This window comes from Mycteria americana, chromosome 2 (genome assembly GCF_035582795.1).
Source record: "Mycteria americana isolate JAX WOST 10 ecotype Jacksonville Zoo and Gardens chromosome 2, USCA_MyAme_1.0, whole genome shotgun sequence".
NCBI lineage: Eukaryota > Metazoa > Chordata > Aves > Ciconiiformes > Ciconiidae > Mycteria > Mycteria americana.
The window spans coordinates 127,207,472-127,218,812 of NC_134366.1; the positions used below are offsets into that span (position 1 = coordinate 127,207,472).

The 11,341-nt window shown below is 40.4% G+C and overlaps 1 protein-coding gene across 3 annotated transcripts; it reads left to right on the forward strand.

Moving 5' to 3' along the window:
• The first annotated feature begins 211 nt into the window (after nt 1-211).
• RNF138 (ring finger protein 138) lies at nt 212-11,012 on the forward strand. 3 transcript variants are annotated; one of them, XM_075494561.1, is made up of 8 exons: nt 212-358; nt 621-790; nt 1,827-1,992; nt 3,518-3,633; nt 5,155-5,223; nt 5,730-5,835; nt 6,652-6,759; nt 8,183-11,012. In XM_075494561.1, exons 2-8 carry the CDS (start codon nt 675-677, stop codon nt 8,249-8,251), a joined length of 750 nt encoding a protein of 249 aa, XP_075350676.1. In that variant the 5' UTR covers nt 212-358; nt 621-674; the 3' UTR covers nt 8,252-11,012. The 3 variants fall into 3 exon arrangements, with proteins under 3 accessions (XP_075350676.1, XP_075350675.1, XP_075350674.1); XM_075494560.1 differs by having other exon boundaries at nt 214-790; nt 8,787-11,012; XM_075494559.1 differs by having other exon boundaries at nt 214-790; nt 5,158-5,223.
• The last annotated feature ends 329 nt before the right edge of the window (nt 11,013-11,341 follow it).

Sequence of the window (11,341 nt, forward strand, 5' to 3'; positions counted from 1 at the left end):
CGCCGGCGCCGGGCCCTCGGCCCTACCCGGCGGCGCCGCGGCCCCAGAGGCCTGCGGAAGGGGAGGTGCGCGGCGCCGGCACCCGCGGGCCCCAGGAGGACGGCGGGGCCGGCGCAGAGCGGTAGGCGGAGCGGGGAAGCCTCCCGGGCAGGGCGGAGTGGAGGCCGCCCCGCCGTGTCATAGCAGCCCCGCCGGGCCGTGAGGCGATCGCCATGGAAACCCAGGCCCCGGTCCCGCCCCTGCCCGCCCGGGAGAGCGGCCGCGGGGTGTGGATGCCGCCAGGAGCCCGGCCGGAGCTGCGGCTGGGCCTCTGGGAGGCGGCAGCCGCCGCGGCAGCTCCCTCCCCGGGCACCGCCAGGTAGAGAGCGGGGCGGGGGCGCTTCCCGGGCCGGGGAAGGAGGGAGGGAGGGAGGGAGGGAGGGGCGGGGCGTGCGGCGCGCAGGCCGGGCCCGCTCCCCCACCCGCCTCCGCCGCAGCCCGGCCTCCCACCTGGTGCCAGGTGCCCACCCGCCATCTTCTCCTGGACCCCCGGCGCCCTCCGCCCCGCGCCGTGTCCCGTGGCCGGGGGCTGCCCGGCGGCGGCCCGCGAGAGCGGAGCTCAGCTCAGCTCAGCTCGCCAGGGCGGGGCTTGTTTCTTGTCCCCGATCCACACGGAGAGGCCCGGACGTGTTGCCATGGCCGAGGGAGCCGCCGCCGCGGCGGCAGCGTGCTTCAGCGAGGATGATTTTTACTGTCCCGTCTGCCAGGAGGTGTTCAAAACGCCTGTGAGGACTGCGAACTGCCAGCACGTGTGGGTATTCCTCCCTCCCTCCCTCCCTCCCTCCCTGCCTGCCTGCCTCCCGCGCCCCCCCGCCCCCTTCACAAGCCTTTACCTCGCCTCCTCCGGTTCTCTGCCTTGTACTTCTCTGCCCCCCACGCCCCAGCGCACAGACCCTCGGCCTGGAGCCAGCCGCGCCGGGAGACGGGACGCGCAGCGTGGGCCCGCGGAGCTCGTTACCGCCAGCCGCCCCCGGGACTGAGCCGCCGCCGCCAGCCGGCTTTAAGGCTTGCGTGGCAAGTGCTGCCCCAGCCTTCCCTCGCCTCTTTCTTTTGTAGCGAATGAGGAGCGGTCAGTTAGGAAAGCCGCCTCTTGAAGCAAGCCCCCGGTTGTCTGATGGGTGGTGGCCGAATTTCACAGCCGATGGAAACATCTTGCACATCTAACCTAACTCGCGTTTTTAACTTTGTAGTTTCCTGTTCGTTTTCAAACGAGGACCGTAGCATAGTTGTTCTCTCTTTTCAGCTCATCTATTCATAGTGGAAAAATAGGCATTTTTCAGAGGAACATTTAGTTACAAAGTACTACTTTGTAGAAAAGCAACATAGCTTTGGCAGTTGAGGCACGAGGAAAAGAAAGTGAGAGGAGAACTGCAAGAGCTGATGAGCTGAAATCTTTGGAAACGTGTGCTAAATGAAGCTTTGCAGTATTTTTGGCTCAGCCTAAGGACAGTAAACAGGAGTTACTCTGATAAGATTTTCCAATATCATGTGCCTGCTGCACCATTTAATATCGCATTAATGATCAATCTGGTGTACAGCTCAGCAACACTAGTCAGTAAATAGTAAGACCTTTACCTAAAGTATATTGCCAAGTTCCCCTCATTTCCATCTACTTCTTTGTAAGCACCATTATTTGATTTTGCTTATATTTATAAAGATTTGTATTCGGTAGACTATTACTCTGATATATATCTTTTTTCCTAATAATCAGCCAGCTCTCTTCAAGGACAAAGTATCTAATGCTCTTCACTTTGCTAACCTGTGTTTGTGGTAACTTTTTAATTTAGGTTTTGCAGGAAGTGCTTCTTGACAGCTATCAGAGAAAGTGGAACACATTGTCCTCTCTGCCGGGGGAGCGTGACTAAAAAAGAAAGAACATATCCCAAAAGGGCTCTAGATGTTGAAAACAGTATGAAGAAAGCTTCTGGGGGCTGTAGATGCTGTGAGAAGCAGGTAGAGTAAAATGTTACAAAAAGTTGGATAAATTTTTCTTATTTTTGACCAGACACACTTTTACTGTGTGCTGTTCTTGTCTTGGAGCTAAAGAGCCTATAGCAGTTTGAACTTAGCTTTGTATGGCTTGCGCATATACTAGGCATGCAGTGCCTGCTGGGTATGCCTAACAGGTGTAAACTGAAAGAGGATCTTGTATTGTCTATAAGGACTTTTTAAGTGGAGTGGCAGTTTTTCCCCAAAACAGTGTGAAAACTGGATATAGCTATAAAACTGGCAAAAGAAGAGTTAGACAACTGAAAATGAAAGTTGCAGATATATGGAAAGCCTCAGAAACTTTCATTATGGAAATGAAAAGTGCTTAGAGCTACTGTAAAATTTAATTTAATACCAAAAAATACTGGCTGATGACTCTCAGTGTACATACAATCATATGTAATTTCCCCCTGCCCCATCAGTCTGTTTACATTCCCTTCATTCCCTTTGTAAAGGGGTCATTATTTTCAGAACATTGGGTGAAATCTTCACCCCCACTGAAATCAAGAGTAATCTCTCTTCTGATATAAATGGATGCAGGATTTCAGCCACACATTTTGTTTACATCAAATTGCATCAAATCCAGGTAGTTGTCTTCATGTTTGTTTTGTTTCACTTGGGACTTGGTTCTGCCAGTGTGAAGATTAGCACTAGTGGAAAGCTGAGCTGCTTGCTTTGTTCCACATGATTAATTAGGATGAAAAGCTAGGAGAAAGAAACAATAACAAGTTGGTAAACTGGAAGGAAGAACCAAACAGATCACAGAATAACTTTAATGGAATTTAGGCACAGACATGTGACATGTGATCTTGTTCAGCCTCTAAACCTCTAAGCACTTTCTGACAGCACTGTTGGACCTGAAATTCTGATTTAGGGCATGTCCAGGACAGCTGTCTTCTGACAATTCTAAACAACTCATTGTCTTACCTTGCATTTAAGCCGGATAGGCAGCCTTAAGTTGGTGTTCGTTCACTTTTTTTTTTTCCTTAAAGAGGAAAAGTTATGTGTTCTCAGAACACACCTAATGCAAAAAGATTTTGCTCTGCACAAGGTAACAGCAGGCCAGAGAAGACTGAAGGGGCAGTGGTGCTTATCCCATTCTCATGGCCCCTCTCTGTTGTAGCTCATCAGACATTGATCCTGGATTTGGGAGATGTAGTTCCTGTCACTCTGTTTCAGTTAAATGGAGTTTACTCGCATCTTTCACCCCTGAGAGAGCTCTGTCAGTTGCCTGGCTGTTGGGGGTTTAGGGAATGGGAATGTTCTCCAGTCTCACAGAGTGACAGAGGCTCTATGGAAAAAGGAATCGAAGATCTCCTGTCGGGAAAGAAAGTGCTCATGCTGAGAGGGGAGACACAAGTTCTGGTTTCTGCTGCATATGATGTCTATACAATTCCTGCATGAATTGCTTTCTGTTGGCAGAATTCTCTCTTCCTTCTCTCCCTGGATTGTTTAGTATAATTTCAATAATTTGACATTTCATTTACAGGTTAGATTTTCGTGGATGAGACAACATTATAAAACATGTAAGAAGTATCAGGATGAATATGGTGTTTCTTCTATTATTCCAAACTTACAGATTTCCCAAGATTCAACAGGGAACAGGTAATCAGGGTGTTTTATGTATAACAATGCATCTTCTTTTTGGTCCCCCAACCCCCCAAAGGAAAGTTGTTTTGGGGGGATTTTTTGGATTTGTTTTTTTTTTTTTTCCAGGGCATGCCTTCTTTTTGCAATAATTATTGTTCGTATTTTTGTCCTTCAACAAAATTACAGTTTTTCCAGGTCTTTTTCTTTACTCTTAGCATACAGAAGAAAACCTTTCTACATGATGGTTTGGAATGTCTTCTAGGGGCTCACCTAAAAAGTGTGTAGTATTTGTAGCTTGCTTTCCTTGCCTTGACAGCATTTGAGCAGCTTACTTTGTAAAAGATTTCATAATATTTAGCCCCAGGGAAGTTTCCTTCTCTTTTTATCTCCCCTCCCCTTTCCTAAGTCTGTTTTAGTGGGTATCTTGTTTCAAAACATTCCTGTGCAAGCTTTTGCTTTCTGATTGAATTTATTTTGAACTGATCTCTTATGAAATGTATAAGGAACTCCAGTATGTTACACACCATAAAATACAAACGCCACTTACCATTTGTCTTCAGGCAGTAAAGCTAAAGAACTTTTCTTTTTCGTACCTTCTGACTGTTATATTTGGTTTGGTTGGGGGTTTTTGCTTATTTTTGAAGACCTTTTTTTACATATTAGTTTCACAGGGCTTTGTTATATATAGCCTGTCCTTTATTTACTTTGTTTTGACATCTATTTTCTATTTTTGGCAGTCTGAACTTCTCTGTGTTTGGTTTTCAAGCCATCAGTATATTGAAAGCGGAAGTTTAAGCTGTTACCAGAACTAGTTGCAGCAATGTTTCACTGAAGTGTCTGGATGTTATATCATTATTTATTGACCATGCCACAGTAGAATACCTGTGCTTATAATATCACAGAAGTATAAAAAATGTACTGTCACCAGATTTGTGACTGTAAATATTAATGTTCTAGGGATGATCAGCATGTCTGAGCAGTTTCTTCTGGCTTAGCTAGAGGTGCATATATGGTCCAATTTACTTTCTAAAATGGTCCTGTTTGTCACTCTTACTTTAGGAAATAGTTTATTTTGTGCACAGCATAAGGAAATTTATCTTGCTGTAGTTGAAGTTGTAAATTATTTGTGTAAACACATGATAGTTAAATGCCTATTTACATAGTCCTAAGTCAAAAAACTTAGGAAGTGCTGCCTATCTTGTATTCACGTAGCTCATAATGCCTTTTGAGCTACTTGACTGTTACCTCCATTACCATTCTTGTTGCCTAAATGTCTGTTGTATTATACCCCACCTTCCTATAAAGTTGTGTAGTATTCCAGTAAGGGTTATCATGGTAACTAAATACTGAGACATACCTTGATCCAAAGGAAAGTTGTGAGAGTTAAAATATGTGCCATTGTATGTTTTGCCTTGAAATTCATGGGACTTAATGGATTCCCACCCCCCTCCATGCCCCCGTTACTATTAAAATTTAAAAAATTTTGATAAAGTAATCTCAATTTTCATTGTTTTTTTTTCTTGACTTCATTTAAAGTAGCAGGAGTGATGCAATATCTGATAATGGCGAGATGGCTAATAATCAAATACTTCAAGGAGAAACAAGGTAGGCTGCTTATTTTTCTATAGTTATTGTTAAAATAGATCCAGACAGTCATAGTGCAAGCTTCTACTAACTTTAAACACACCCCCCCCCCCCCCCCCCAAACACCTACAACAAGTTGTATTAGAAGAAACTACAGGGTTTTTTTACATTTGCATCTATACATTAGAATTTGTTTTTTTCAGTACTTTCTTGAAGGATTTGCTCTAAAAGATGATGCCAGTAAGTAAGAACAGGGTGCAGCTGCAATTGCAACAAAAGAATTTTGAAAAGTCCAAGTTTCAGAAGAATGCATTTAGGAGTACAAATATTAAATGTGCTTTAAAATTGCAATTTGGAAGTAGCACTGGAACTCCATTAGATCTGCTACTATGTCAGTGAGGGTGGGCGTTTTTTGCTGTTATCAAAACAAGGGAAAACTATGACAAGATAACAGATGAATTAAGCTTTCTGTAACACTACTTCTAAAACTCTCTTTTCTGTTTAATACTGTGTATTTCTGTTGACAGTGGACACCCGACCTTCAAATGCCCCCTGTGTCAGGAAGCCAATTTTACCAGACAACGCTTGCTGGATCACTGTAATAATAGACATCTTTATCAGATAGTTCCTGTAGTAAGTAGAGTTGCTTATGTATGCTTCTTAAGCTACTTCCATTATAATTATGTGAACAATTTAAAATGTGCAGTAGCTACTCTATATCTGTAAAGATCATTGTGGTCTGAGAAAGACAATATACTTAATGCAGTGCGTTCAACTTGAGGAGTGACTTTCATTTGAAAACATTTCTTGTCCAGCTTCTTGTTGGTTCTAAGGCATTTCTGACTTAGCTGTCTGATTTATCTTGATGTCAAACAAACTCAGTTTTTGAGCCTCACACTTACTCTTCTTCATTTAGTAATTCAGATCTGTTTCTATAGAATCCCATTTGTAACGTATCTATTGTTTTATGTGAAACCTACAGTTACTTGAAAAGTAATCTAAGGTAATCAAAGGAAGTGAAGGAGAAAAATCTGTTTGGTTTTCTATTCTTTTCATCTGTATAGGGTGTGTTATTTTTTCTTTCAGCTTACTTGATCATTTCAGTTTTATGAAAATCCTCCCAAACGATAAGTAGGATGCAGTAATCACTTTCTTTTCTAAATTTTAAACAACAGAAATTGACAAAAAGAATGCCAGACAGACGTGATAATCCCCCACTCCTAAGAGAAACACTTAAGAAATTTGGCAAGTTGAAATGTAATTTTTGAATATTACACAATTGAGGAAAAGAACACTTAGAACTATGATTTTATGTGAACGTCTCTACTGTATTTTGGTAGTGGATGAGTAATAGACTAGTTATTCCTGTAGAACATGTCTTTAATGCGTTCTGTATTACCAATAACTTTTTTTTAATTCTCTCTCTTTCCCCTTCCCCTCCAAATTCAGATCTGTCCTATTTGTGTATCTCTTCCTTGGGCAGATACTAACCAGGTTACTAGAAATCTTGTTAGCCATCTAAATCTAAGACACCGGTTTGACTACGGAGAATTTGTGGTAAGCTTTTTCTTCTTTGATGTGTAGGGGAATAAATGGTAACTTCTTTCTATAAATAAAAATGCCAAATAAAAAATTTGTACCAAACTTGTTTGTGCTCTGGACATGCTATGTTCCTGCTCTATACAGAACTCATAAGTAGGCCTGTCTGTTCTTAAACTCTCCGTTGTCAGCACAAAGTGCTACTGGGAATGGTGGTGTCAACAGTTAAGCTCTGCTCCAAACTGATGACTTAAGTCTTTAGCTTAGTGTTCTCAATCCAAACTATTTGTTCCTTCAGAACAGTCTATTACTACTTCTTCTGGGGGAAATAAAATAGATGCTACTCTGTTTTATTGACATTTTTGACCTTTTATGGCAGAAATGGCTAAATCATAATTCTCAGGACTCAAAGTGCAGCTTGACTAGCTGGTATAGCTGCTACAGCCTCTCTTGCAGTATGTGGTGAGAGAGGCTGCAATATGAAAAAGACATGTGTCATTAAATCATTGTTCTGGTTGCCTTCTTTCAGGCTCACTTTGAGTAAATGACCTTGGAGTAGATGCAGAACTACATACACAGATGTAGTCAATAGGTGGATTGTAAGTCAAGCCAACCAGTTGAGTTGTGCACGTGGGATCAGAGAGCTGAAGAGTTTGTAGTTTCTACAGAGTTTAACAGGCTTTGGGGTACACTGCTTGAGCTTTGTGTGGGACGAGCATAGTATTTGAGGCCTCACTGGTTAAAGATGGCAAAGATGATGCATATTGTTCTTTGTGTTGAGTGATCTGTGACAAAGGCATGAAGAGCTAGGAGACTGATACAGGGGATTGGACTTGTCAACATGAGTGCATCTTGCATGTTTGAGGATGTAAAACTGGTGATTGGAATTCTGATTTGGGGAAGCTGCCAGAGTTGCACTAAAAAGGTGTATTACTCGGGCATATTAACAACTTGGAAGATAGCTCTTCAAAAGTAGCAGGGTTAACCACCCATCTTTTGTGATACGTGTTTGCTTTCTCATTTTAAGCAGTATATTCTCAACAGTCTATGATTACTGTTGTCTGGGGATCACATTTTGTTTTTATTAATGGAGGATGTTATGGCTGGTTGGAAGCCCTGTTATAAGAATTGCATGACACAGTCAGCTTTCCTGAGCTGGCTATTCTGTAATGTAATTGAGCCAGGGATAGAAGATGGACCCTTCTGCTTAATGATCCTTGTCCCACTCATCTGATTCTTCTCCTGTCTCATGTATCTCGTGGTACTTGGTTAAATAAAAGATACTGTGCAACATAAACAATCATCTAGTACACATAAAGATGCAGAGTCTTCATCTAGGTGCCAATTCCTATGTAAAAATGTGGAAAATGACTGATTAAACTAAGGACTATGGTACATCTTGAGTATTTGTCCATTTTGATGATGTTTTCATTTTGTTTAGAATCTTCAGCTTGATGAAGAAGCCCAATACCAAAATGCAGTTCAAGAATCCTGTCATGTGAACTTTTAAAGTATAGCTCCCCTTCATCTTACTGATTATCTGAGAGAAAAATTACATTAATTCTGTTGGTGATCTGAAGTGTATGTTATTAAAAATGGTATTCAGTAACCACTTTTCAGGCTTAACTTTTTTCCGTGCTCATAAGGACTTTTCATAAATGATTTTGCTGAAACTCAAACTTGACATCTTTACTGAGATCTGTCCCTGTGGAATTAGGGACCTTTTTGGAACTTCTCACTGTTGTCTTGATTTTCTCTTAACTTTTACTACTCTGTTAATTACATGGTTTCTTTTATTAATGTCAGATGTTTTAATTCACCAAAACCAACTTTGCAAGTATCTTTAGAAAGACATGCAAAGATGCTGTGTTGCACTGTTGAGTTTCTTTAAGTTCAGCTGTCATCTGCTAAGATATCTATGAGATGATAGGTTTTTTCTTCTCCTGCCCAAGGACAAAGTTTTATTTGATGTTGTGATTTGTTTTTTACCGTTATGTGAATGAAAATAACAACAACTTAAGAAATAAAAAAATTGTTTTCTATAGGTCAACAATGCAGAGCAGGTTTTTTCTCACCTTCATTGAGAAAGAATGATGCCATTGCCTAGGAATAATTACATCTATTTTTTCCACTTGTGGAGCATAACTGAAATAGGACGCTTGCTTACTAAAGTGATGGGTGAGGAGTTTTCCCTGTACTCCCAACTACTAAGGAAGATGACATACTTCCTGAGCAATTCAAGATGACATGCAAAAGGTATACTTTTTCAGTATACGACTGTGACCAGCTAGTTTTTAATTTTGTTGGAGCTTTTTAAGAACTTCTGTTGTTGCATTTGGAATTCAAGTTTTGGTCTGTGCTGTCTTTCATGGAAGGCTGTGTAACTAGAGAACTAATTGGCTTCAGACCTACCAACACTCAGAAATTAACTTGTTTATTTTGGTAAGACTGTTTAAAACTTGGACATCTCCTGCATCCAAAGGCTTTGAAAAAACAGTTGAGAAGAAAACTTGCTCTAAAATAGTTACCAACATTTTTTAAGAGTTCCTATTCTAGATTTGCACATTCTCAGCAAGACTGTCATTAAAATCAGAGAAAACAGAGCAATAATGTAATTTTGAATTTAAATGGAAAATCCATTTGTAAAAGAACTTTAAGGCCTCTTATCTAATACTAATGGGGAGAAGGGGAAAGAAAGCTGCACAGCTTATATTTTGTAGGTTTAAATAGAGACTGTTCTGAATGTATACCTTTTAGGACTGACTCTTCATCCTGTGTTGCCATAGCCCATTGTCAAACTACTGTTCTTAATGGGTATTGTATACGTGGTGGAGAACATCCCCAGTAATTTTCCTAGTCTAGTTGGTGATTTATGTGTAATAATATCAGTTGTGCAGCCAAAGAACAATCTGCTTCTTGTGCCCTGGCTCCCATTTGCTCTTCAAATAGAGGTTTGGATTATTCTTTAAATATAGGGATATTTCATATTCCAAAACTGGTAAGGTTGAAATGCCTCATTCTGCAATGTAATGGGTTTCAGAACTGAATCTTAGTTCTAATATGTTGAGTATTGGAACTAAAACACTCTACACTGTAACTTGACATTCCTATCTTCTGGTTTTTAAGAGTGTAAAACATTACTGAAGGCATAGCTGGCTAAAATACAGAGAAAGTTGGCTATTTCAGAAATGTCTAAAGGCTATGTCCTTTTAACAACAACTTAACATGTCTTGCATTTTGTTACTGGCTTAATACGGTATTTTGGCAGCAGGCCATGCTTTGATCTTGTACTCCAACTTCCCTGTTTGCCCCCAATACTCTTGTCTGTGTATTCTCACTCATCTGTCAGCTCTAGTGCTTGTGTGACCACATACTGATTTGGACTGGTTCACTGACCCAACTGAAAAGATTATTTGGATTTTTTACTTTCTCTTTTCCTCTATAAAGCTGACTATGAAATAGTGCCCTTTGACAGAAAGGAATTTCAAGGTAGCCTGATGCTAAAGTTTTAGCTTTTTAAAAGAAAAAACGCATACCGTGGTGATTTTATTACTGCATACATTTCCTAAGGAATTTAATAGTTATATGTAAATTTAGTTAACTTTTTTAGATTCAATAAAATATTTATATGATCTGGCAATAAATGCCTACAGCCAATACAGATTCAGAACGCCTCATGGACACTGGAACTAGTTATTTCTATTACTTGAACATATCTTGAGAGTTGCAAATGAAATTACATCTATTTTAAAACTCTGGGAAACAAATTTTTCTATAGCAATAATTAGTTGTCACTTGATGCATGGTTGCTGAGCATTTTAGTCATGTTTAAATGTTGAGAGACTTGAATACACATTTTAAAGCAACAAATGTGTATAAATGCAATATAAAAACTTGCAAAATATTTATCCTCCTTATTTGCATATGTTAAAATCTGTATTGGCAGGCACTGCCTTACATAAGATTTTATACTTTTAATATGAAGAGATTGCATCCAATACATTCACTAGGTAAGCGTTTAATGAAAATGAAACAATCTATTTAAATATGCTGCTGCTGGTCATGATCTTTCTCACTGAAACTTAAGACATACACAAAAAGCTGTGTATTTGTGATGGGCGATGCTTGTACTTGAAACATGCAATCTTTACTAGAAGATTGCTGTTTAACAATGTTTTCATGTTCATATTGCATAGTGTATGGTTTCAGTATGGTATATTATGTTCGAATTGTACTTTCTATTTTTTCTCCTATTAAAGTATTTTATTTTCTGTTTGTCTCTTTGTTGCATAATAAAGATGATCAGTCCCCTTGATGCTACTTCTTCCTTTCCAGATGCTTTCTAAACTTAAGTACGTGGTCAGTTGTATGCCTTCACACTTTAAATGATTAGAGTGGCATGTATGCTGCTGGAACTGATGAGTTGTGGCTCGTGATCCTCTCATGAGCTGACAAGTAATCTTATATCACATCTTAAGATCTTTCCATGAGCAGAAAAGATGCTAGGTTGGACAAAACTCATTCATGCTGCTTTTCTGCCTCCCATGTTCGTATGTTGCTGTCCCATGTGATTTTAATTGAGAAATAACCTCTTAAAAGG

What these genes read in the sequence shown, in the direction of transcription:
- RNF138 (XM_075494561.1), top strand. Translation starts at nt 675, where the DNA reads ATGGCCGAGGGAGCCGCCGCCGCGGCGGCAGCGTGCTTCAGCGAGGAT. An exon ending in ACTGCGAACTGCCAGCACGT is followed by an intron (nt 791 to 1,826) that starts GTGGGTATTCCT and finishes TTTTTAATTTAG; the next exon opens with GTTTTGCAGGAAGTGCTTCT. An exon ending in TTGACTACGGAGAATTTGTG is followed by an intron (nt 6,760 to 8,182) that starts GTAAGCTTTTTC and finishes CATTTTGTTTAG; the next exon opens with AATCTTCAGCTTGATGAAGA.